Source organism: Curcuma longa, unplaced genomic scaffold, assembly GCF_044706935.1.
Source record: "Curcuma longa cultivar G26 ecotype Majalengka, Jawa Barat unplaced genomic scaffold, ITB_CL_G26_1.1 contig_21292, whole genome shotgun sequence".
In the NCBI taxonomy this organism is placed as follows: Eukaryota; Viridiplantae; Streptophyta; class Magnoliopsida; order Zingiberales; family Zingiberaceae; genus Curcuma; species Curcuma longa.
Genome location: NW_027431603.1, coordinates 1 through 25,789, shown reverse-complemented (window position 1 = coordinate 25,789; position 25,789 = coordinate 1). Strand labels below are relative to the sequence as shown.

General features: G+C 39.9%; 1 protein-coding gene and 2 pseudogenes across 1 annotated transcript; all 3 read right to left on the bottom strand.

Moving 5' to 3' along the window:
* Positions 1 to 1,906: 1,906 nt before the first annotated feature.
* On the bottom strand, positions 1,907 to 12,978 carry LOC141817624 (eukaryotic translation initiation factor 3 subunit A-like; annotated as a pseudogene).
* A 1,816-nt stretch (positions 12,979 to 14,794) lies between these two features.
* Positions 14,795 to 16,997, bottom strand: LOC141817621 (exocyst complex component EXO70B1-like). The gene has a single exon (XM_074705272.1). The coding sequence runs from the start codon at positions 16,828 to 16,830 to the stop codon at positions 14,911 to 14,913; it is 1,920 nt and encodes a 639-aa protein (XP_074561373.1). The 5' UTR covers positions 16,831 to 16,997; the 3' UTR covers positions 14,795 to 14,910.
* Positions 16,998 to 17,707: 710 nt separating this feature from the next.
* LOC141817623 (F-box/LRR-repeat protein 3-like) lies at positions 17,708 to 20,948 on the bottom strand (annotated as a pseudogene).
* Between the last annotated feature and the right edge of the window lie 4,841 nt (positions 20,949 to 25,789).

Genomic DNA, 25,789 nt, shown 5'->3' with positions numbered 1-25,789 from the left:
AAGGAACTTACTGTGACAGGGTATTCAGGGAATGAGATTGATCAGTCGAGAAGTGAGATCGACCGCTTGGGAAATAATCTCGGATATCATCAAAAATATTTAAAATATGTAAAATAAGTCATTGAAAATGATGGCGCATACTTGGCTATGCATTTAGGCCCAGTTTACTTGGAGGTGCGGAAAGAGAAATCGCGGAAAGATTTCCTTTGCATGCATGCATCCCTCGTTTACCTCTCGAAGTTTTTAGGAAGGAAAGGAAATTTCATCCGTCCGCGGATCAATTTTTCTCCAAAATCTGTTACCCCGAAATCGGGCGGAACGCGGACGGACGGACGAAAAATAAAAAAAAAATCTCGCCGATTTCTTCTCTTCTTCTCCTCTATCACCGGCGCACCCCTCCCACCGGCTTCGTCTTCGACCGCTGCGCCGTGACCGGCAACGACGACTACCTCGCGCCTGATTCGGCGCTTCGCGCTGGTGACGCACCACGGCGAGTTCGGGAACTCCGGCGAGGGGGCAAATGCGACCGCTGCCTGATTCGGCGACTTCGCGCTGGCGACGCACCACGACGAGTTCGGGAACTCCGGCGAGGGGGCAAATGTGACCGGGAGAGTGGCCTGAAACGCGGTGATCCGGCGCACGAGGGGGAGCTCGTCGACGACCCCTTCTGCTGGAACGCCTACGGCGCGATGCAGACTGCCACCATCCCGCCGATCGACTGCCTCCAGACCTCCGTCGCCGCTTCTCTTCTTCGTCGCCTCCGCCTCCGCTGCTCGTCGTCTCCGCCTACGCCTCCGCCTTTCTTCTTCTCTCCCTCCTCGTCGCCTCCTGCGGAACGTAAATCCTCCGTTTACTCTTCCTGCGGCGAGGGATTTCCTTTCTCCTCCCCAGGGATTTATTTTCCCCAGGGATTCCTTTTTTTTCTTCATCCGTTTCATGAAGTAAACATAGCATTAGCGAAGCTTGTTTAGCATTTACACGTGAAAAAATAAAATAAAATTGCTAAGAACAAAAGATAATATTTCTTAACAGTATCAAATTTTATTTTTACACGATTTGATATGTCATGAAAAAGAAGACATTGTATTTGAAGATTTGCAAGATAATTTTTTTTTTCCATTTCTTAACACTGCTTCTAAAAGATAACACTTGAAAATGTGTTAATTGATTAATAAATCAATAATAATGTTAGAACCAATAGTGTTAATTGATTAATAAATCAAAATAATGGTAATTAAACATATATACAACTCACAAAAAAGAGGATAGAGAAAGAAAATATGTGAGTGAATAGTTTAAGATTGAAAATGTGTTTAGGTGATATTTATAAGAAATCCTTTTTTTAAAAAATAAATAAATTATGACTTTTTCTTGAATGTTCGAGAATATCTCGATAATCTGGTGGCCAAATACTGTAACGCCATTAATATTTTGATCCGTAACGTATCAGATCGGGGTACGTAACGGGCAACGCCAACGAACAGGCAGGCAGCCTGCCGTTCCAGCGCAGTGTCGGGGCCGAAAGCCAGAGGCGGCGGGCGGGGAACGAAGGCATCGGGCCCCACGCGTGCGGGATCCGATTCCTCACCCTTTGACGCCGTGTCAACTCAGTCTCCGACACGGAAATCTGCAGTCTGGATTTGCCACCCCACCTTTAGCTTTCAGGGGATCGGCGGCGAGGTCGCTCCTCTTCGTACTCGCCTCACTGTGCGCGCACGCTGCCCGTGGAAACAACAACAGGGCTGGCTCATCCATTATTTAAAACGAAGCAATAAAAACAGCTGATTTTTTGTTTGTTTTTTACTGAATTGAAACAGTAGCGTCAATGATAAATATTTAAATAGCTGTCTCAACGACGAACAACTGGAACATATAAATTATTCAAGTGCAACCGAAGTGGAACCCCACTGGATACGACAAAGTCCTGTGCAAATTTCTGTATGTCCAGTCAAAAAACACAGATCAGCATATTGCGTTGCTGATCTGAAAGCGTCAGCAGCGTTAGTTGCGCGTCCTTGACCAGGAAGATGAGAAAGATGTCCTCGGAGCACCAGAGGATGGTCGACGGTCATCACTTCGCCATCGATCACTGCCAGATTGGGGAGGGCGTTCATCCTGCCTTGCCCACCGATCAGGCTCAGGAGCAGGTGCTGTCTTTTGGCCCTCACTTCTCTCACGGAGAAACCTTGGCACATACTTACCAGCAGCAGGTGAAGCAGATGCTGCTGCAACTGGTGAAGCAGGAACAGACTCGGAAGATAGAGGACCAGAAGCAGGGTCAGTTGGCCGAGGCAGAGGCTCTTGTTTTCTAAGAAGCGCTTCTCTTCGCAGTTGTTCCTTCTCTTCTAATTCCCTTTCTCGCTGTCTCTGCTTCTCAGCAATTGCATCCAGCTTTGCTTTCCGCTCAGCGTCTTCTTTCTTGCGCCTCTCTTCTTCTGCAATACATTGAAACAAGAAATATAACTTGCATGAAAGTTTTGGCATTATCAATGTCATGCTTTTCACAAGTTGTTTAGATAGAAATCTTTGAGGGGTTTCATAATGACATAACAAACTGAGAAAAAATTGCAGAATCTGGCATGGTACTAGAGCCAACTCAAAGTACCAATTTGAGGATAAAAAAAAATTACCTTCACGCTTTCTAGCTTCCTCCGCTTCCTGTTCCCTTGTCAAACGCTCTTCTTCAGACTTCAGATAATAGAGAAGCTTTCTCTTCGTCTCCCGTTCATGCTTCCGCATTGTTACAATCTGGTTAATTTTATCTTCTCTTTCTGTCTTCAGTCGGTTATGCTCTGCTTCACGATGGCCAACTATTCTCTGTTGAAATATTTGCTGGAGAAATATTGAATAGAGCACATCAGAAGAAGCATGTTATCCATGATATAGTTTTTTGTCTGTTTTATATCAAACTATGAGAAATTCCAAAAATTTCCAGAACATCAAATATTTGATTTGAAGGAGCAGCAATGTTTGGTAGACAGGACAATAAAATTTTTGAAATCCCACATCAAGTATATATTCAAGATATAAAACAGACGTACTGGTCTACAAACTAACTGCTTACATCAGCTAAATGGAACAAATTGGAAGGTACTTCAAGCAATAAAGCAATTTATATACTTCTAAAAATAACTAAGCTTTGATGGAAAAACATTAAAAAACGATAAATCTTAACCTTGTGATCCAACATTCTGGCAAGTCTATTCTTCTCTTGGAGATCACCAGCATGGTGCTTCCTGCTGAGCTCTATCTCTGTCTGGAAAAAACAAACATATATATATATATATATATTTCAAAATTATCAAAAAGAATATAAGCTTTAAAAGAAGATTTAAGGGTATCAAACCAGTTGTTCACGTTCATGAAGAATTTCCTCCTCCGCCAAGAGATGTTTGAAGGCTTGCTCAATGAGTTGGGCCTCTTCTTCTCTCTTTGCCCGTTCCATGTAATCCATCGTTTTGGCAAGTTTCTGCAACTTCTTCTCCAATTCTTGCCTTTCCTTCAATTGCTCACTTAAAGCCATCTCAATCAATGTCTGCTTCGTGACCTTCTCCTGACAAACAGAAAATACATAAATACATGATAGTGCAATCTAAAAGACCATAATAGCAATAATAAACAGATAAAAAAATGTAATCATGACAGTAGAGGACTCCAACTATCAGGTTTAAAAAATAAAGAAAGAAACTGAGTAAATGACTTTAGACGACACTAAAATGTCTGTCATACAATCTATTGCTAAGAAAATGGCAGTTCTACAATTGTTGTGCCTTCTTTCCAACAAATCAATCATTTAAATTTTCTCTATTATCTCAAAGATTAATCAATTAGTGTAATTAACCACAAACACTAGTCAAACTTCACAGAAGCTTATAATAGCTTACCCCTTCAAGCAGAGGTTTCTTTCCTTTCTTTTTGGTACCCTTTTGCGCTTCAAGAAGCAATGCTTGAGCTTCTTGAAGTTCTCTCTCCTCTATTTCAAGGCGAATACGCAACACCTCCCTTCGATGATATTCTTCAGCTAGACGCTTCTGTTCAGCCTCCTCAGTTACCTTCTGAAGTTTTAATCTCTTGGATTCTTCTTCTCGCTCCTTCAATAATTAAAATAACAAGTCCAATGTCAAACTTGAACAGAGAATTATCCTCAGGAAAAGGGGCACACTGAAAATACCATTTCTAGCATCTGACGCTCATGCTCTTCTTTGCGTTTCTCAATGATGGATTTCCTAGCAAGAAGTCTCTTATGTTCCTTGTCAATTATTTCCACAAGGTTATATTTTATACCCAATTTAGACTCTCTGTTTATAGGCGGTGAGATCATATTCCACGCTTTATTAAGAGAATCAGCAAGAATGCAAAGATGATCAGAGAGCTTCTCAGATTCAATGTCCTGTGAACAAAATGACATTTTGATACATGAAGCATCCATCAGAAGAATCATATAGCATAACATTAAGTAACAGGAAGCATGATAATAAATACAAGATGCAGATAATGCTGTTTCATTGAAATAGCTACTGTCAGTTTTTGATGAGAAATGGCAAGAAAAAGATAAAGAGGAAAAAAAGTCAATGTCAAAACATAGCAAACATAATATATCATTGTTCAACATACTCCAAAAATTAACAAACAAAAAGGTATTAACATATGCATCGTCAGCATCAACCCTGACAATCAATGAATCAGAAGATACAGGGATCGGCGTTAATCATGTTAACCAACTAAGCTTAAAGAGCATAAATTAAAAAAATGCTGGACCTCATGAAAACTCACCAACTGACTTGGACAATGTGTATTTCATTCACTTTGACAGACAAATCATATGAAAACACAAACAAGACAATGAGTATTTCATTCACCTCAATGGACAAGTCATCAAATTGTTAAACATTAAACCTCAATATATCCTAGGAAACAAGAGGCACTGTGAATATGCAAACCAGATATAAAATTATAAGGCAAGTACAAGTAATGAAATTCCTTTGCATGAAAAGTAGGATAAGGAAATTATGGTAAAACACAGCAATATGGGATATAGAATTGCAGTTTGCTTGATCAACCTTCTTTAACAAACTGCTCATCTGCATACATACATACCAGCAACAATATGCATAAGTTTACATAATATCTACTCATAATGCAAATAAACCGTGGTATGCCTGAGGAAAATGAGTAAATTCCCTAAGAAAACATACAAATGTCAAAAGCATGGACAACATACCACATTACCAAAATGGAAGGCGCCCTTCAGATGATCAACTTTCATAGCTAGAAAATTGTATTTGACTGAATCAACAGATATCTTCTCGACAAGAGAGAAGTCATAAAATGGTATCATCTTCAACAAAGACTCAATTTTTATGGTCTGATATACCTGAGAAATCTGAAAGGCAGGAAGTGGAAAATAAACAAAAACTGTGAGATTAAGAAAAAAAGGAAGAAAATATCAGGAAAACATTATGTAAATAAAGGAAACTAGATGTATGAGGAGAAAATTGTTAAAATCACACCTGTTGAAGCACTCTTAAAGCAGTCAGCTTTTCAAGACAAGGAATGTATTTTGAGAGTTGCACTTCTGGAACTGATGAGGCTGATGCTAGTTTACCCCCAAGCTTTGAAATCTTAGAAAGCAAAGGCTGGACCCTTGAAGCAAGGTCTAAAGGAAGGAACTCACTTTTCCAAAAGATGGTAAATATCCTTCACTTCTTGAGAAACACAAGATATTACACCTTTGTTTTTCTGTGCCATATACTTCCCAGAATTAAAACCCTATACTTTCAATGTCTATATGCATAGAAAAAAAAAGTTAACATATCTTCGTAAATAATATGGATACAGCTCAGTGTAGTGTATTCCAGTCAAGACATCATATCCAAGTTCAGACTACACACAATTTCAGCTTTCGGTAAATAATGGAAGATATCTGTTGTCAACAGCACATCAACTCCTGGGGAAAACCAAGGCTAGTGAAAGACATGTAGGGATTAGGGAAACCATTTTCCTCTGTTTCTTTTGGTGATGGAGAATAACCAACCATAGTAGCATGCTAAAGTCAGTCACAATCTCAAGAAGCATGCAAGTTACTTCCTCAATCAATTCCTGCTCTGGCAAACTTCAAACTGGACCAGATACCATGTCTAGGTGGAAGGTTATCAATTCACTAGGCTATTGAATCATAGAAAACATACTCCATGACAGAGAAGAAAGTTTTAGCAGATGTAAAGTGGTCCAACCCCATTTCAAATCTTTACACATTCTTGAAACTGGTATACTCAGTAAACAAAATTTCTTAGCAGAAGAAAAGTAAGTCTAGCCATAAAATCAACAAAAGTGAAACATTTTCTGTTTGTGAGATCATTAGCCTGAGAGTATAGAGATCTTTTATCAAACACAATGGCAAATAAGGAGTATGCTGATGAAAAAATGTAACTGCAGCACACAAATCAAAATTCATATGAAAAATGTGTAATCAAAAACAGATTTGTAGAAAGTATAAAATTAAGAACATAAATATGGATACAAAAAGTAATTTATTTTGCTAGGAGCACAAATAGTTGAAAATAGTATTGAAGAAGTAATCCATGGCATACCAATTCCGCAAGCAATGATCCACGTGAAAGCTGCAAAATAAAAATGAGGCATCAGGACAAACTTTCATGTTAGGATCTTCAGACAATCGGCACAAACATACCACTTCTCTACTCTCTGTTTTAGGATCAAGAGTAAAATTGATAAGGCCAGCAATTCGCATATTGCGTTCTTTTTCATTTTCAAGCTCCAAATGGGATGCCCTATACTTCTGGTCATATGGGGTCACTGAAAGGGTAGCCAATAAAACAGATGATGCTATCAACTGCAGATCCTTCTGTGATAAGTTCTTATTATAGCTTTTCTGCAAAGTGAAAAGCTTCGACCATGCATATGCATGATAAAGATGACTATTTGAGACCCAAAAAATATCTGTTAACTTTGCATAGTATACCACCATTAACGATGGCTTCGGACTCTTCTTCACCATACTCATCAAACCATGAATATCTTCAACTGAGCGGAATGCTTCCTGTAAAAATAGGCAATAAAAAAGAACAAAGAACTCAAAAGAGAACATCAAGGTTTGTGATAAAATTATATAGTCTCAACAAGCAAAAGGAAATGCATAAAGGAAGACAAACCTGCCACAGCTCCAGATCAGTTGATACCTTCAGCTGCTCAATCCTAGTGTCCAAATAAAGCTGCAAACTCTCTGGAGCCGTCAGATCTGGCCGATCTCTTTGGTCCCTATACTTGTTTAAATTAGCAAGATGATTCCGTATAATCTCACAAAGCCTACGAAATTCCGTGGTCCGCTTGTATTTTTTACAGAATTGGAAGGCCCGATGTGCTGTCATCTGAAAATTAAAATAAAGGAATAATGAAAAATAGTATTGTCATCTTGGATTCACATATTTAGTTTACTTTTACTCTAAAAATGTACCTAAGACTTATTAGCTAGGATTTCAGAACTACACAATAAAGCAGTGAGAATTGATTCAAGCACTTTTATAGTCTGACCAAGAGAGGTTAGTTGGGAGAAATTTTATAGGGTAGTTGCTAAAAGGACTTGATAATGTCAAACAAGAATAAAATTTGTATGTATTTGCCATGAATCATTTCCATTATGAATCTTTGGTGTTGAAAGCATATACTCAATAAGCATTGCTAAGAATAAATTATAGTAAAAATAATAGTCAAATCACAAGAACAAAAATGGTAGACAAACTCAACAATTTCATAGAATATTATCTATGGATATTACAAATTATCATCAGCTAGAAAATCAAGAGAATCACAAAGAATTCAGACATTCATGATATTGTGAGTGAAATTTAATAAAAATATTTTAAATGATGAAATGTTCAACATCTGTAATTAGTTTCTTGAATGAGTTAATGACCTTAACTATTGTCTTGACAAGTAAATGAACCAAATGTATACTAGTTCTTCCCTAAAGCATCCTTTGTCTCCCACTTTGTTGTCTTCTCTGTCTAAAGCTAGCACTTCTAATAATTTTTAGACCATAGAATGTATGCATGTATATGAATATGCCAAGTGAACAAGACAGATTTCTAAACTGAAATTTATTCATTGATTTAAACATCAAACCATTCCCAGTGGTTAAATAGATTTTTCCAAAATGATTTGACTCTTTCCTCTATAGCATCCACTTAGATTATCTAATTTGTTTAAAATGCTTTAATTCAAAATCCTTATTTAAAATATTTAAGAGATTGAGAATATTTCAACTATACATTTTCGTTGCAAAGTGAATGAAAATCTAATCTATTTCATTTTTTTAAATGCATAACTTTCATTTGTCTGATTATAGTTACAGTTTTATATATTTGGTGAAAGAAAATGCTGTCAAAAGATTAAGGCTCCATTTACTTGAGTGGAAAATGAGGGGGAAGGGGAGGAGAGAAAAGGCAACATAAAATTGGATATAAATGATTCCAAGATGAGTAATATTGTGATCTTTTTACTGTCACCTCCCTTGACACCTTTCTGTCAAAATAACACTAAGTCCAAAAGGCAACAAATATATGCATCAAGGGAACAGATATTTATGCAGCAAAATAAGCAAGCAATGTCAATGATAATGAGACGTGGCGACTTTAAAAATTTGCATCAAAACCAACAAAATAATTTCAATATGTACGTGGCAGGATCTCAACTGGGACAGTTGAGCATGTATAACTTGTATAAACAAGTGATTGTACAAGGAAAAGGTATGATCATAAGAGGTGAGAATTTAAAGCACAAGGACTCAACTCAAGACATCAGTCAGAATACTAGTGTCTCTTAATTTACTACAAAGCTTCTTGCAAAGAGAAACAAATAACTGGTTTTTACATTCAACAGAATGACAAAGTTCTTATATTACTACAATAACCTAAGAATGAAGAAAAATAAGTTTTCTACCATTGAAGATTTTAGGATGTCAAGTAGTAGCTGTGCAACCAAACATAATTTAAATAAAAGAGGAGACAAACCCATAACTTCAAAAGGAAAGAATTTTATCTGTCAATAATAAATAGGATTTATAGATGGCTTACAGCATACAGCGATTCCAACTTGGAATTGTTGCGCAAAATCTCAAGCACTGTTCTGTAGGTTTCCCACAAGAATTTGAACCATGGAGTCACAAGCTCCCTATCTGATCTATCTTTACCCCTCTCCCCACTGACATAGCTTAGCATTAAATCCTCAGGTCTCTTATCAGCTTCAAGATCGTCCACGTCCAAGGCATCTTCCAAGGTTTGTGCCTGAGTCCTAGCCTTCTCAGCTCTCTCTGTTGAAAGCTGCATGAAATGTTTTATCACTTCCTCCAGCGAGCTTATATTTACTTGTTGACATATAATTCGATATTGGATAAGGCCATCCTTGGCAAATCGGCCTTTCCTCATGTCCACACAGAGTTCTACATATTTGAACATAATTTTCTCTAGGGCCTTCTGCCATGCTCTGTATCTTTTTGAAGTAATTAGATCATGCAGTGCTTGCAAGGCAGCTTGCTTTTGTCCAACATTAATCAACTCTGAATCAAAAGAATAAAAAGGGGAAAACATGCCCATTTTAGTTGATCAGACATGTATAAAAAGAAAATGTTGCATTCTAGATGGCAGCATTAATGGGCAAGGCAAAATAATATGTGCAAAGCTACAGAAGATGAAAGACTAGAAGATGGGTTGTGAATTCTTATTCTAATTGCACAAAATTTTCAGAAAATAAAGGCATAGTCCTCAATACAAAGAATTCTTATTCTAAATTGAAGAATACATAACATACAGCAGTTTGTATATGAAGGCATTCCATCATGTTTGAATTTATTCAAGCAAAGTAATGACACCACGAGCATCAAGGAAGAACTATTACCCTCTGCCCGTTTTAGAGCATTCTCTGGCTTAGCAAAGGTCGCCATTTTCAGCAGAAAGAAATGGTTGAAGCCTGCTTCTCACCACGAAGCAGGTTTAATGCTGCATAAAAGAAAGATAAGCATGTTAAATCCATATGTACAACAGAGACGAAATAGTGTTTATAAGAATGGCTAGTTCACAATAGTAAATAAAACCATAATTCTTGTAGGAGAAACAGAATCTTATTTTTATATAAAAAAGGATTAAGAGATCTAGAAAACAAATAAAAAGAATACATAAGTTCATTAATTAAATAAATATTGAAACATCCAAACTGTTTAGCTCCAGTAGATGATAAAATGAATGAAAATAGGTTAAGATAGTATGACTCTATCCAAAGATGAATAGATTCTGCAGGTAGGCAAGTTAAATAATAAGAGTTAAAGCTGTAATGGGAAGAGAGATCAAAGAAAACTCCAGTTAATGTGAATAAAAGTGAGGAGCTAGATCCAAATATATCACTGATGCAGACTTCATAGAGCCTGATGGAGGAACAAGACCCGTGTATCCAACCGTCACAGAAAAATAATCATCGAATGATCCAACAACCTAACTGCCTAACCATGCACTAAAATACTTTATAACCTACGCTTCATTCAATGAACCACAGAATAATCAAAACAACAAAGATAAACATAAAAGTTTTTTTTCAATGCATATGACACGAGAATAAAAAACAAAAAAAACCCACAAAAGTTCTTTTCATCCATGTAGATCTGTGTTCCCAAAACCTTAGCACAAATTCAACCCTGGAAACATTAAGGAAATTCTCTCAACTAACCTTAATGAGATAAAATTAAAGGCAAATTGGGAAAGCTGAAGCGGTCACACTGACCAAGATAATGATGTGGTAGGGAAGGAGGTGAGAGGGAAGTCCCTTTTGATTACAAACACACTGTGCATAATAAAATTAAAATAAAATAAAGACAGCATGGGCATGCAGAAATAAATATTACAAATCCGATTTGGGTCGAGAGAAAGCAAAATTTATTTGATATAGATGTTGGATGCAAAAACAAAGATTGATAACATGATTAGCCTTTCTAAAAACCATATATTGGTCTGATTGAACCAAAAGAATCAAGATCAAGAAAACAAAAACTTTAAACTAGAAACACAAATTCAAAAAAATTTTGATTTAACTCTAACTTGAGTTGGGTCAAATTACCAATCAAGTCCCATGCTAGATCTTCACATTCTAGTAATTAGATATATTGCAAACATCAAATTTAATATTTTACAATGCCTCTGTAATGAAATGGGACCTCTCCTCCCTCTTTTCCGCACCATCATATCAACAAATGTGACTTCTTCAAATTGCTAATCGTGACTGTGTTCCTTCTATACTCTCTGAATTGTGAACCTATGTTTACATCACATTAAGATTAGTCAAGGAATCTTGTAGGACCATTTTCTTTCTTCACAAGTTTATGACTTTCTTTCCAAGATTTTATGCTTGGGTGAAATTCATGTTTAGGCTTCAAATGCTTAACATTCGGAACAAAAGCATTTTTAAAATTTTTTGTTGTTCTTTTATATTCTAGTAATTGTAGCTTAAAACATTCTTGTTTTCATTGTATGGTTCATCGGATAAAACTTAGGTTGGTAAAGATTATGGTGTTTGAATTAGTTTATTTTAGTAGAAAACTTCATATATCAGTGAGACACATAAAAGTAGTGTTTGACAAGATAAATTAAAATGCAGATCCATTATCAAAGTCTGATGATGATGCTTTATGTATGTGCAATGTCCTACAATGGTATAGGGAGACATTAGTATTTTATTCACGATTGTCTATTGAGAGGGAGCTTTGGTGCAACGATAAAGTTGTTGCCGTGTGACCTTATGGTTATGGATTCAAGTCGTGAAAATAATCTCTTACAATGCAGGATAAGACTACGTATAATAGACTTAATGTGGTCCGACCTTTCTCCAGAATCCCGCATTGATAGGATTTTTGTGCACCAGACTGCCCTTTATTCACGATTGCCCATTTACCTTTGTACAAATATAATTGAATTAATAGTTTTCCAAAATTCTAAAAAAAATCTGTGATCGAATATGTAATCTTGTTTCAGTTATGAGGATAGTGTTCCAGCATAATTTAGAGGTAGCTAACAAACTAATTTGTTGTGTTGGCAAACATATAGAAGAGAAAAACATAGGACTGCAATGCAGCATACAAACTTATTAAAGAAAAACAGAGATTCAAAGAATAGATCAAGGAAAAACAAATGAACCTAAGGAGATCATCATAACAAACGTTCCATCAGCCATGCTGAGTTCAACAGAGGAAAACAAATTACAAGGACAGAAACATACATAAACAAACAAAAAGACAAGCAAGCACGAGTCCCAACTCTCCAGGATCAGCAACAGGGATTTCATTTGTCATTGAACTTTATGTAAGGCAATATACAACGACACATCCATCCAACAAAACCCTCATGCTCAATTGAGATGAGGAATTTAAGATTCAATAATCTGGTAAAAGTGAGCCTCTATTAGAACAGAAGCAAAGTGAAATAAAATAGAAATATGAACTGATAATTCAAATTCAAGCATCTGATCAGAAGAAAACAGAAGCCCGTCAAGAAAAATTGATGAGCTAACAACATCACCAATAGACGAATGACATACTTCCATTTTATTCTTGTATTTATGAAGTCGTTCATCGAGAACATTTCAAATCACAGCCAACAGCTGAGAGACAAGATTAAGGGACGAACAAACCAATCGCTAAATCGATTGAAGCTTAGGAAACGCTTATTAATCCAGTGGATAAAATAAAAAACGCATCGGATCACAGAAGATTACCTCGGTGTAAAGAAAGAGCACGCACAGGGAGGGTGGAGAGTGAAAGCGACGTCGAAGAATCTCTCCGAATCCGCTACGCTTCGTTGTCGAGACGAGTGGTCTGGTGAGATAGCAGCGCACCGGCATCGAGCGTAACGGCGACGTCTAGGTCGGAGACGAGGCCGTGCGGGGGCCTAAGGAACGATGCGTCTCGGTGAGGGTCAGTCTATTAGGGCTGGGGAGAAAACTTTGTAACGGCGTGTAGTTAAGGTTTTAAAAAGACAAAATTGCACGTGCATTCTAAGTTTCTAACACACAATCCAATTTATATATGTAAGGTATTGAATTAGGATTTTATTTTATTATATATATATATATATATATATATATATATATATAATATGATATGCACTCAAAAATATAGTATGAAATTTAATATGACACACTCAATTGCATGAATGTATTCCACTGTATAAATATGAGACCCACTGTATGGAATGTGTCATGTTGAATTTTATGTTACATTTTTCATGTAGTGTATCATTGCTATATATATATATATATATATATATATATATATATATATATATATATATATATAGAGGAGATACGTTGATCGTCTTTCCATATGTGACATTCGTCCACGATTGAGTAGGTGGGGCATTCATATCACATCCGTGACTGAGTGGGTGGGACGTTTGAATCACGTCCACAACTGAGTGGACAGAGCATCTGAATCACTTTTGGATGACCTGATTTACTCCGACGCATACTTAGTCGCAGATATTATGAGCACGAAAAGGCACGCAACATTTCAATTTCGTATACATTATATGTATTTCCATGCACGTAGCATCCGAGACTAAGTATACATTAGGGTGAGTTAGGGCGCTCGAAAATGATCTAGGCGCTCTACCCACTTAGTCATGGACGAGTATCGCACACGAGAAAGCGCGCAGCATATATCCTCTCATATACAAATTTGATCTCTTGCATGACTATTCGTGTGTGACTCATCTGCAACTGCCACCGTGACAGGTGCTCAATTTTTTTTTTCTCGTAGCATTTTTCCTCTCGTGTTTTCTAGGTGTCAGAGCTGATGACGGAGCTGACGGTGTTATCCGCAACAAGGGGGAGCGAGGCGACGACGAAGAGGGCGACAGAAGCAACAACGGAGATGGATTTAGGGGTTAAGACCGAAACGGTGGAGGGCGATTCTAGTGAAGATGTTTTGAGCGACGGAGTTGGCATTGTTAGAGTTGTGCGAAGGGGGATGCAATTTCTGGGTTTAGGATTGTAAAAAAAAAAATCATGATCACGTGAAAAGTATTTTTTTTATATGTGTCATACGAATCTTGACAATATTAATCTTACGATACATTTGTTATTTTTTTTTAATAGGGTGGGTAAAATTTTCCTCTAGGTGCTTTTATTTAATTTTAGTAGATGTTTTAGTTTTGGTAAAAGAAAAAAATAAAACGTATGTCATTTAGTGAATGCCAAACGGTTTTTACCTCAGTTGTTATTTTAAAAAATAACTAAAATACATATTTTTTAGCTTAATTATAGTGCACTTGTTTAATTACAATAAGCATGTCTAAATTTAATTAAAAAATTAACTAAAAGTTAAATATTATTTAGATGTAATGAATATATTATTTTATAAAAATTAATTAAAATATAGATACTTTCATTTAGCTATATTAGATATTCATTTAAGTTTTTAATAAATAGTGTTCTAGGATTGATACTAAATCCTTCTATGCCATCCACAACCTCGAATCTCAAGGGAAAAGAGAGGGACAAAGCGTTGACTACGACTGCGGCAAAGCTATGCATCAAACGATCGATCTTGTCGAATGTTCGATCAGATTCAGAGATCAAACAGGCGGAAGCAGATCCGCGATAAACAATCAGGCAACAACAAGAAGAAAGTAGTAATTCGTACCTGCTCCGGACTGTTGATCGATGACTGCTTGATCTTCCAAAGTTGGAAGCTTTAGCAATGGTAGCTCCAGAACAAGTAACATGAAAAGACCTGCAATTTTAGCTTGGAAATCTCGTTGAATTCGTTTTGGTTGCAATCAAACACCTTAGATTACATACCAGAAATGCTAAAGACTTAGAGTAAATATAACACCAACAATGGCGAGAACACTATCACCGCCGGCGAGCGCCTTCGAACAGCTGGTTGATCCTGGCCTCCACGTCCTCTACGTTGTACTTCACATGGCGGTCCGCCTGCTTTCCGGCTTCCGCAGTCGTACGCAGCCGGCCGAGGAAGTTGCGGTAGGCCGGCAGTACCATCGCCGCCACCGCCAGCCGCAGCTCCGTCTGCAGCTGCTCGTCCGCCACTACCCACCCGCTCTGCATCCTCCATATGTCCTCCACGTAGTTGTTGAACACGCGCAGACGCTCCCGCAACGCCTTCCCGGCCGCGGCCGAAGACGACGCGGCCGCAGCGCTAACGCCGTCCATCCGCAGCACCGCTACCACCTTGGTCCACGTCGCACGCAGGTAGTCGTTGCTCCACCGACGCACCATTGCTATCTGCCGCCGGATCCAGTCGTCCCCCAAAAGCGCCCCCAGCTCGCTGCCCCTAGCCTTCTGGGTCATGTAGCGGCCGTTGTTCATCAGGAAGATGTAGCTGAGGGGTGCCTCGGGGTATGCCTTCGACTTGGCCTCAAGGTTGGACTGGAGCACGTCCATGATCCACGCGACCTGAAGAGCCAAGGAGGACGAGGGTGGGTGGTGATCGGGCAGGATGCCAGCACCAGCAGCATCCTCGTCCATGACTTCTTCGAGGGTCCGCCGGGAGACGCACGCCGCGCGGAGGTAGTTCATGACGTAGCGAGTGATCGGGTGAAGACCGCCCCCTGGGACAGCGGCTTTGGCTGGGTCACGACGGATAAGGTTCTCTAGCTCGACGAATATACCTCTGATCGCGGCTCCAAGCGCCCTGTGTGCGGAGGCAACCTCCGCGCGGAGAGTGGCAGAGTATTGCTCGGAGAGGAGGTGGTCGAGTTCGGGGAGGAGATCGCGGAGGGTCTCGTACATGTCCACAAGGCGGAAAATACGCTCGGGGTCACGTGGGCCGACCGCAACAGCGTCTGCAAAGGAGAGAAGGCTGGCGGCTGCAGGGCGGCAGGTGGCGGCGAAAGCAAGGTCCGCAAAGGGAGGTAGTGAGGCAAAAACGCGTTCGCAGAGGCGGCGCTCGCTCGGGACGAGAATCAGGAAGGCCATTTTAGCAGCCTTGACCCAGCGGGCGATCTCGTCCTCAAGCCCAGGCCATGGAGTGGTCTGGACCTCGTCGGCAGGGCGGGGGCGAAGGCCTAGCCGGGCGACGGACTCATCGACGAATCCTCGTCGGGAAACTCCATAGGCTTCCGCGCACTCGCTGCCAAACCCGGCGACCACCATCCGGCGGGCGATGGCGTGGAGATCAGCAACGGAGCCGGGGGGCAGGGCATCGATGACGAGATTGTAGTCGTCAACGGGGGCAGCGACCGGGATGCGGTCATCATCCACGTCAGCGCCATCGGAGTCAGAGTCATGAGATGGTGGCGTGGAGATACCGGCGCCATCCGAACGGTCAAGGATGGCACGAAACTCTTCCTCGAGGCGGAACATGCACCGCTGAAGCAGATCGTCGGCGCGATCAAGAAGGGGTTTATCGGCCGGCGCGGCGAGAGAGTCGAGTTCGCGGATGGTAGCGAGCAGATCATCAACAGCCTCAAGGAAAGCGGCAGCATCCCCAGCATCAGACCAGATGAGGCTATTGGAGGAAACGAAGCGGGAGATCTGACGGTCGAGCGTGCGGACGGTGCGCTCCAGGGAGAGCGGCCGATGGTCGTCCGCCTCCCGTCGCACGCCGGCGACCGCGGCAGCATCCGGAGGAGAATCGGCGGGAGGGCGGCGGTGAGGGAGAGGACGGTCGGAGGAGATCTTGTCGAGGGAGAAGCGGCCATCGAAAGCGGAGAAGACCTGGAGGATGTCGTCGGCCATGGTCTCGGTCCGGCCCAGCGTCTTGGCGATGTGCCGGACGGCAGCGAGCAGCTTCTCCTCGCCGTTGTCCTCCATGTTCGCTTTTTTTTGCTTCGCGTTTCGTGACCTACCGGCGCGGAGTCGCGGTCATGGGAATTGGAAGGAGTCGGAATCGAAGCCGAAGTCGACGGAGTGGATTAGGGTTTGTGAGGAAACGGGAGGAGGAGGAGGAAGGGGGGCAGCGGTTGGGTCGCATAAAGAAGAGTGGAGGAGACGCGTAAAGAGCGACATGTCACATTCATTCTCGTGATAACGGGGCGAGCTCGGGAGACGGGAAAGCGCGACGCTACTTCGCGTGATTGGTCGCATAAAGCGAACGGAAGATAGAACATTATAAATTAGTTCTCTATGTTTTAGTTCCTGCCCAAGTCGGTCCCACCTGGAAACGCAGCCGATGGCCAATCACGAGGCAGGTTGATCTGAGTTCCTCAATATTATAAAGCGAGAGGTGACGTGCATATAATCGGAATTAAATGCGCCGCACAATGTTTCTGAACGTAAAGCAGCGGCCAAGGAGAAGAGTCCCGAGACGCGCAGCCTGATCGGTATCCGATGGCCAGACGCCGAGTTTGACTAGGTCCCATTTCTATTAACTTCTTTTGGATTTGGTGCGGACGGTTGGATGGAGCCTGCAAGCTGTGATAATCAGTATCATCACCGTACACTGGTCCATATGAAATCAAGGGAAAATTTCAAGATGCACCTTGAAATTTAGCTCTTTCTTAGAAACGCCTTCGCGGCTTTGGAAATATCAAAGTTCAAAATGCCCTGAAAGAGTACATTCTCACAGTCATCGTCTCCAGTCGATTGTTCAATGAATATCCACAGTTGCGATACAGTGTAAATAATTTGAGAAGACTAAAATGTTCATGTCAAAGTCATTAAACCACTATAAATAAAGTCCAGTGGAACCTTGCATCATCGACACCCTTTGCATACAATATCATGAAAGAAGAAAGATTAGAAACTCATGGACATGATCTTTGACCACCACTGCAATGTGAAACTCTTTATTATGAAATATTTGCCCCACTCTACTTTTTTGTTGTGGCGAGAAGAGTGGATAGATGATTGATCAGAAGTTTAATTCTCTTCAAACACGCATCTCCTCTGATTGCTTCTTACAGATTTCACTTGGTTCCAGTTCAACCTGGTAAGGAAAAAAATCTTCAATTATCAAACCATATGTAGATACAAAATGAACAGATGGACCTGTTAATAAAGGCATTAAGTAACACTGTATTTTAATTTACTAATTGTCAATTAATCAATTCGAACAAGTCAAGGAGACCTGGATCATCATATACACATATCCAACATCCATCAGAATGTCGGACGAGAGGGGTCCCCGGGGCAATGGTGCCGCGGTAGAACATCTAAGTAATTGTCACCTAGACACATGCGGTTCGATAGCTACGGCGTATTTGTAAAAAAATTTTCTCCAAATGGGAAGCGCAATCAAAGGATGCTGGATTTACCCTGATGGCCGTGGGAAACTTCCGTGGAGCTGGACCAATTACCCAAGGATAATCAATGAGACTAACTGGGATTTATCATCATTTTTATTGGACGAGAGGGGAAATGTACCTGAAAAGGTTTGTTCATCCACTGAAATACACACCCCCGGGCTTCTACATGTTCAAGGAGAAGTCTCGGAATTAATGGTTTAAAAGAGGAGTGGAGTTTCACTTTTATTAGACCTCCACATGCCAACAAAGCAGCTGCCAAACCATTTGGTGTTAACCCCCCCTAAATGTAGAATTGTCATGTTCTGAAGGCAGCTAACACTTGCGAGTGCTAGAAGTCCCACATTTGTTACTGAACAATACGACAAGTTTATCTGGCAAATGGCATGATCATGCAGAGTTAGACCAAATTCTTGATAGCGATACGCACAGTTCAAGAAAGACATCTCTTAAATACCTGGTGAAGATTGCGAGAAAAGCGTGCAAGACTAAGAATTGCAGCATCATTCACGTAAAAGCATTTCTTGATGTCAAGCTTTATGAGTTTAAGGCAACCCATAGCAATAGCTGCAATACCTGCAGAGGAGACTTGAGGGCGACCTCTAATTTCCAGTGTGCTCTCAAATCTGAGCATTTTGATAAGCATCTGTTATCCAAGTGGAATATGCTAGATTGATCATTTGCAGTAGTGGGCAGCCATGAGCTATTGCCGTAGTACCTGCATCCTTTATTCCTAAGCAGATCTTAGAAGCAACATAAAGATACACAAACCTTACATAATAAAGTTAATATAAAAAAGAGTGAAATTAGTTAAGTCGAATCAACATAAAGATACACAAACCTTACCTCTGACTACCTCTAAGTGGAAGTCTATATTCTTAGATATTTAAACTGAATTATTTATCATGTTTAGAGATTATTGATATGATATTAGACTGCTTTTCATTATATTGAACAACTACTGTCATCCCATTTCTACTAAACGTTATATTGACATCAAGATGGAAAGACAGGCAAATTAACCTGACCAACCTGTACAAATCAAGCTCTTGGAGCTTTGGACAACTTTTTGCAATGTAAATAAGACCTTCACCGCAAATTTTCAAGCATGTGCCAATTTTTAAGATCGAAATTAAGTTTGTGACATCCTGAGAGTGCTCTTAGTCCTGCATGTAAAATAATAATGAGAAAACTAAACAGCCAGAAGTAGCAAATTCACATAGTTTAGATAATATATATACCTTCATCATCCAATTCATTATCTGTGAGATCAAGATGTTCCAAGAGGTGGCAACGCTGACCAATCATACGGAGGCCCTCCTTAGGTACTAAAGGGCACGATTCCATCCTGAGGGTGACAAGGGAAGTGCATGAACTAGTAATGCAGGCAAGGGGAAAGATCAGTTATGTTGCCACAGCATGTGATACCTAATTTTGTCAGCCCCTTATGTTTCAGGACGATAGAAGAAAGACCATCATCTGTAACTCCTGAACACTTGGTCAGGCTAAGTTCAGTCAGTGATTCACAGGAGTTTGCAATTGTTTGCAGTCCAGCTGTTGTGACATCACATCCACAGACTGCAATTTAGCAAGCTTCTGAAAGCTACTGTCTAGCCGCTAGCGAATGGGTTACCTGTACAACACACTAATTTGTAGAGATAGTCAGGAAAGCTTGTAACTTAAGGAAATTCAGTAGAAATATACCAAACTTACCGTGCAACAGTATGTCATATTTATTTGGCGTAAACCTATTGTCTTATTTAACAAGGAAGAAAATCCAGCATGATTAAGTTGTCGAGAGTTTGACAAATTTAGCACCTACATTCAACAAAAAAATGAATTAATAAATAATTGCCAGCATCATTTTGCAAATAGCACAACATATTAGAAGAACTAATTTAATATCTATTTTTCAAAACACATGACAACAGATTTTGGCAGTCAATTACATCAGTTTATTTCCTTGAAGATGATATATACATCAGATATCTTATAATTGCATCACCAAACAAATTGATTGGTTAACAAAATTTTTTGAATGATTCTTAAATAGAAAAACCTTTTTTAAGATATAAGTAATCAATTCTGCATAATCACAAAAAGAACATAAATATATATACCTGTAGCGACTTGCACTCTTGTTTCAAGGAGAGGAAGCTGCCATCGTCTATACTGAGGCATCCAACTAAAGCCAAATCTTCGAGATATGGTAATTGTAGGACAATTGCAAGTCCTTTCTTTCTGATCTGCAGCACAAGGTAAAAGAATCCGTATTTAGATTTCTCTTAAGAATTCTTATGAAAGGTTCATTTAAGTTCAAAATTAAGAATCTATCAGACAATTCAATAAAATATTTGTTTAAGCAGAGTATATGAATCCGAGAAGAAGTTTGACATGCCTAAATTAAACAGATCTGAACAGAAGTGACTTAAATTCAAGGCAGCTTCGTCCTCTTGCTTTCTCTTTCCTAAACTTCTATTTGCTTTGAAACGATAGAAATAGGTTCCTATAGACATAACGACCTCAAATTTGCTAATATTTTCAACTTTGTTTTGTAGAAAAAAAGAGATTCGAAATGGTACTAAATCAAGAGAAAAAGAATACCAGCATAAAGGAAAGATCCAAATTGCGTAGCTGTTTGCACTTCACAGCCACCAAACCAACCCCCAAATCTGAAATCCCCAATCTGATAGATTATGGAAATAATCTCTGGATTATGGAAATAATCTCTATAAATCTTTTATTATTAGATGTAAATATTTACCTTGTTAGATTATAGAAATAATCTCTGCATTATTAGAATGTAAATATTCATCTTAATTTGTAGCCTAAAAATACTCATGTACTCTCTATATATTTTATCATAATGAAAAGATGGGTACGCAGAATTTCTTTCATGGTATCAGAGCCCTAGCCATTCCAACTTCCTTTCTTCTCCACCTTCTCATCCTTCTCTCTCTTGCTCTCTCCTTCTACTTGTATCAATGGCCGATCAAACCAAATTTCATCCTGCTCTGGCCGTTAACAATGTCAAGAACTTCATCTCTATTACTTTAGAGATGGAAAAGGGACACTATTCTTCATGGGCGGAGTTGTTTAAAATCCATTGCCGAGCATATCAAGTTATCGATCATATTATTCCACCGAAATCAAAGTCAACCGAGACGGAACAAGAAGAGGCTATCGAGACTGAGAAAGCATTATGGTCACGCTTGGATGCAATAGTTCTTCAATGGATTTATGGTACGATCTCCTCCGATCTCTTGCACACCATCTTAGAACCGGATTCAACTGCACAACAAGCATGGGAGCGATTGCAAAATATTTTCCAAGATAACAAAACTTCTCGTGCTGTTTACCTAGAAAATCAATTCACTCAAGTTCAGATGGACGATTATCCTAATATTTCAGCCTATTGTCAAGAACTCAAAATGCTTGCCGATCAACTCTCTAACGTCGGTGCACCGGTTTCAAATCAACGGTTAGTTCTTCAATTAATTGCAGGGTTAAATGAGAACTACGATGGTGTTGCTACATTCATTCAACAGAGTAATCCTTTACCCTCTTTTTATGAGGCACGATCGAGGTTAATCCTTGAGGAAACTCGAAAGGCTAAACAGGCAGCCGTTGCCTCCAATGCTGCAGACACCGCCCTCCTCACCACCAACGGTTCTATTGATCCTGCGTCTAGCTATGGCCGAAGCTCGATATCACGTTCTGGAAATATATCAAACCGCAACAATAATGGTCAGAAACGTGGTCAGACCCACAACAATAATCGAAAAAAATATGATGGCGGTAGAGGAAAAGGTCGTGGTAGCAACAACCACAACGGTGGACATCAACAGCAGCGTTCATGGCAACAACAACAACATCGTCCGTGGCAGCAGCAGCAGCCATACCAGTGGGTACCATACCCACTATCGGGGTCTTGGGGACAACAAGCATGGGTTGCTCCCCCTTGTCCTTACCCCACCTCTTCATGGACTCGCCCACCTCCTGCTCGTCAACCCGGAATTCTTGGCAATCGTCCACCACAAGCATACAGTGCCCAAGTGTCTCCTCCTTCGAGTTATGCACCTACTGACATTGATGCAGCAATGCACAATTTATCTCTAAATGTTCCTGATGAAAACTGGTACATGGATACTGGTGCAACTTCACACATGACTGCATCTCAAGGTACTCTCTCGTCTTATATTAATATGAGCAATAACAAAAATATTATTGTTGGCAGTGGACAGGAAATTCCAATTCGTGGTTATGGACAAAAATTCCTTTCCCCACCTCACCCACCTTTAACTTTGAAAAATGTCCTACATGCCCCTAAACTCATTAAAAATCTTATCTCTGTGCGCCGTTTCACCATTGACAATAATGTTTCTATTGAGTTTGATCAATTTGGTTTTTCTGTGAAGGACTCTCAGACAGGGATGCCGCTAATGAGATGTGATAGCACTGGGGACCTATATCCTCTCACCACCACTACCAGACATCAATCCACCTCTCCATCAACCTTTGCAGCTCTTTCTCCTGCTTTATGGCATAATCGATTGGGGCATCCGGGTGCACTTGTTTTACGCTCACTTAGGAATAATAAATTTATTGACTGTCAACCATCTTTTTCTGTTTGTCAATCTTGCATTTTTGGGAAACATGTTAAGTTGCCATTTTCTATTTCAAATTCTTGCACTACAAAACCTTTTGATATAATACATAGTGATTTATGGACATCACCAATTTTAAGTTCGGCAGGTCATAAGTATTATATTCTTCTCTTGGATGATTACTCTAATTTCTTATGGACATTTCCCATTGGAAGAAAATCACAAGTTTCATCCATTTTCTTGTCTTTTAGTGCACTCATTCAAACCCAATTTGAGACAAATATTAAATGTTTTCAATGTGACAATGGGAGGGAATTTGATAACGAGACTTTTAAGCAATTTTGTAACACTAATGGTATGGTGCTTCGTTTTTCTTGCCCTCATACTTCTCCACAAAATGGCAAAGCCGAACGTAAAATTCGAGCAATCAATAACTTGATTCGAACTCTTCTTGCTCACTCTTCTATGCCACCATCATTTTGGCATCATGCCCTCCAAACGGCAACATACCTCTTAAACATTCTCCCTAGCAAGATACTCTCTAATTATTCCCCAACTCAATTTCTTTACCATCGGGATCCTTCCTATACACATTTACGAGTTTTTGGGTGTTTATGTTATCCTCTCTTTCCCTCCACCACAATACATAAATTACAAGCTCGTTCCACCCCTTGTGTTTTTTTGGGATATCCGCTCAATCATAGAGGATATAAGTGTTATGATTTGTCTAGTCGTAAAATAATTATCTCTAGACATGTCATTTTTGATGAGTCTAACTTCCCGTTTGCGAACCTGCATGCTCCTTCTTCCCACTCCTATGATTTTTTGAGTGACGGTCTGCATCCCCTTTTGCACCATCATCTTCACAGTCAATCTACCCCAGTTCATCAGCAAGAACAAGAGTCTACTATAGTTCGCCCTTCTCAATCGGCTCCAAGCATACCCCACCCAGAACCTGTTTCTTCTCACCCATCTATTTCATCTGGGTCCAACAGCACTTCTCCACAACCCAATCCACCTACAACAACACATCCATTAGTCTCTTCACCTAGCCCACATCATAACCAAACAAGCCAAGCATTGCCTCGGTCCATTACAACCCGCAGCATGCATGGGATCTTTAAGCCCAAACATCAATTCAATTTGACATCATCGGTTACACCATCCCCTATTCCCCGTAACCCAAAAGCTGCCTTGTCCGACCCGAATTGGAAAGCGGCCATGTCAGATGAATATGATGCTCTTATTAAAAATAAGACGTGGGAGTTGGTGCCTCGTCCTTCTGATGTTAATGTTATTCGTTCAATGTGGATTTTTCGTCATAAAAAGAAATCTGATGGTTCTTTTGAGAGGTATAAAGCTCGTCTTGTTGGTGATGGCAGATCACAACAAGTTGGTGTAGATTATGATGAAACATTTAGCCCTGTGGTGAAACCAGCTACTATTCGGACCGTTCTCAGTATTGCTTTATCAAAATCTTGGCTCATCCATCAGTTAGATGTTAAAAATGCATTCTTGCATGGTCAGTTACATGAAACCGTCTATATGCATCAGCCGTTGGGTTTCAAAGACCCTGTACATCCAGAGTATGTGTGTCTATTGAAGAAATCTCTATATGGCCTTAAACAGGCCCCTCGGGCTTGGTATCAAAGGTTTGCTGACTTTGTCTCCACCATTGGTTTTTCCCATAGCAAATCTGATCACTCTCTATTTATTTATCAAAAAGGAAATGACATGGCATACATTCTTCTTTATGTTGATGATATCATTCTCACTGTCTCATCTGATGCACTTCGCCAATCTATTATGTCCCTCCTTGCTGCTGAATTTGCTATGAAAGATTTGGGCCTTCTCAGTTATTTCTTGGGTATTACCGTTACACGGCATGCGGATGGGTTATTTCTTTGTCAACGTAAATATGCTGAGGACATTATTGAACGGGCCGGCATGACCTCTTGTAAGCCATCATCCACACCGGTAGATACTAAGGCTAAACTGAGTGTCTCTTCTGGATCTCCCTATGAGGATCCTACACATTATCGCAGTTTAGCCGGAGCATTACAATATCTTACATTTACGAGACCAGATATATCTTATGCTGTGCAACAGGTTTGCTTACATATGCATGACCCGAAGGGTGAACATATGAATGCTCTCAAACGAATTCTGCGATATATTCAGGGCACTCTTGACTATGGTTTACATCTTTACAAATCTTCGATTTCTGGTCTCATCTCTTACACTGATGCTGATTGGGGTGGATGCCCCGATACTAGACGCTCCACTTCTGGATACTGTGTTTTTCTTGGAGACAACTTAATCTCTTGGTCTTCTAAACGTCAACCTACTCTGTCTCGATCTAGTGCTGAAGCCGAGTACAGAGGGGTAGCTAATGTTGTCTCCGAATCCTGTTGGATCCGAAACCTTCTCTTGGAACTCCATTATCCGGTCCATAAGGCCACATTGGTTTATTGTGATAATGTTAGTGCGATCTATCTCTCAGGAAATCCCGTTCAACATCAGCGCACTAAACATATTGAAATGGATATCCACTTCGTCCGCGAAAAAGTTGCTCGTGGACAGGTGCGTGTTCTCCATGTTCCGTCCCGTTATCAAATTGCCGACATCTTCACTAAAGGACTTCCGCGCATACTCTTTGATGATTTTCGAGACAGCCTCAACGTACGGCAACCTCCCGCTTCGACTGTGGGGGTGTGATAGATTATGGAAATAATCTCTGGATTATGGAAATAATCTCTATAAATCTTTTATTATTAGATGTAAATATTTACCTTGTTAGATTATAGAAATAATCTCTGCATTATTAGAATGTAAATATTCATCTTAATTTGTAGCCTAAAAATACTCATGTACTCTCTATATATTTTATCATAATGAAAAGATGGGTACGCAGAATTTCTT

Excerpts from the sequence above, each read along its gene's own strand:
- LOC141817621 (XM_074705272.1), bottom strand. The coding sequence starts at position 16,830 with ATGGAGGACAACGGCGAGGAGAAGCTGCTCGCTGCCGTCCGGCACATC.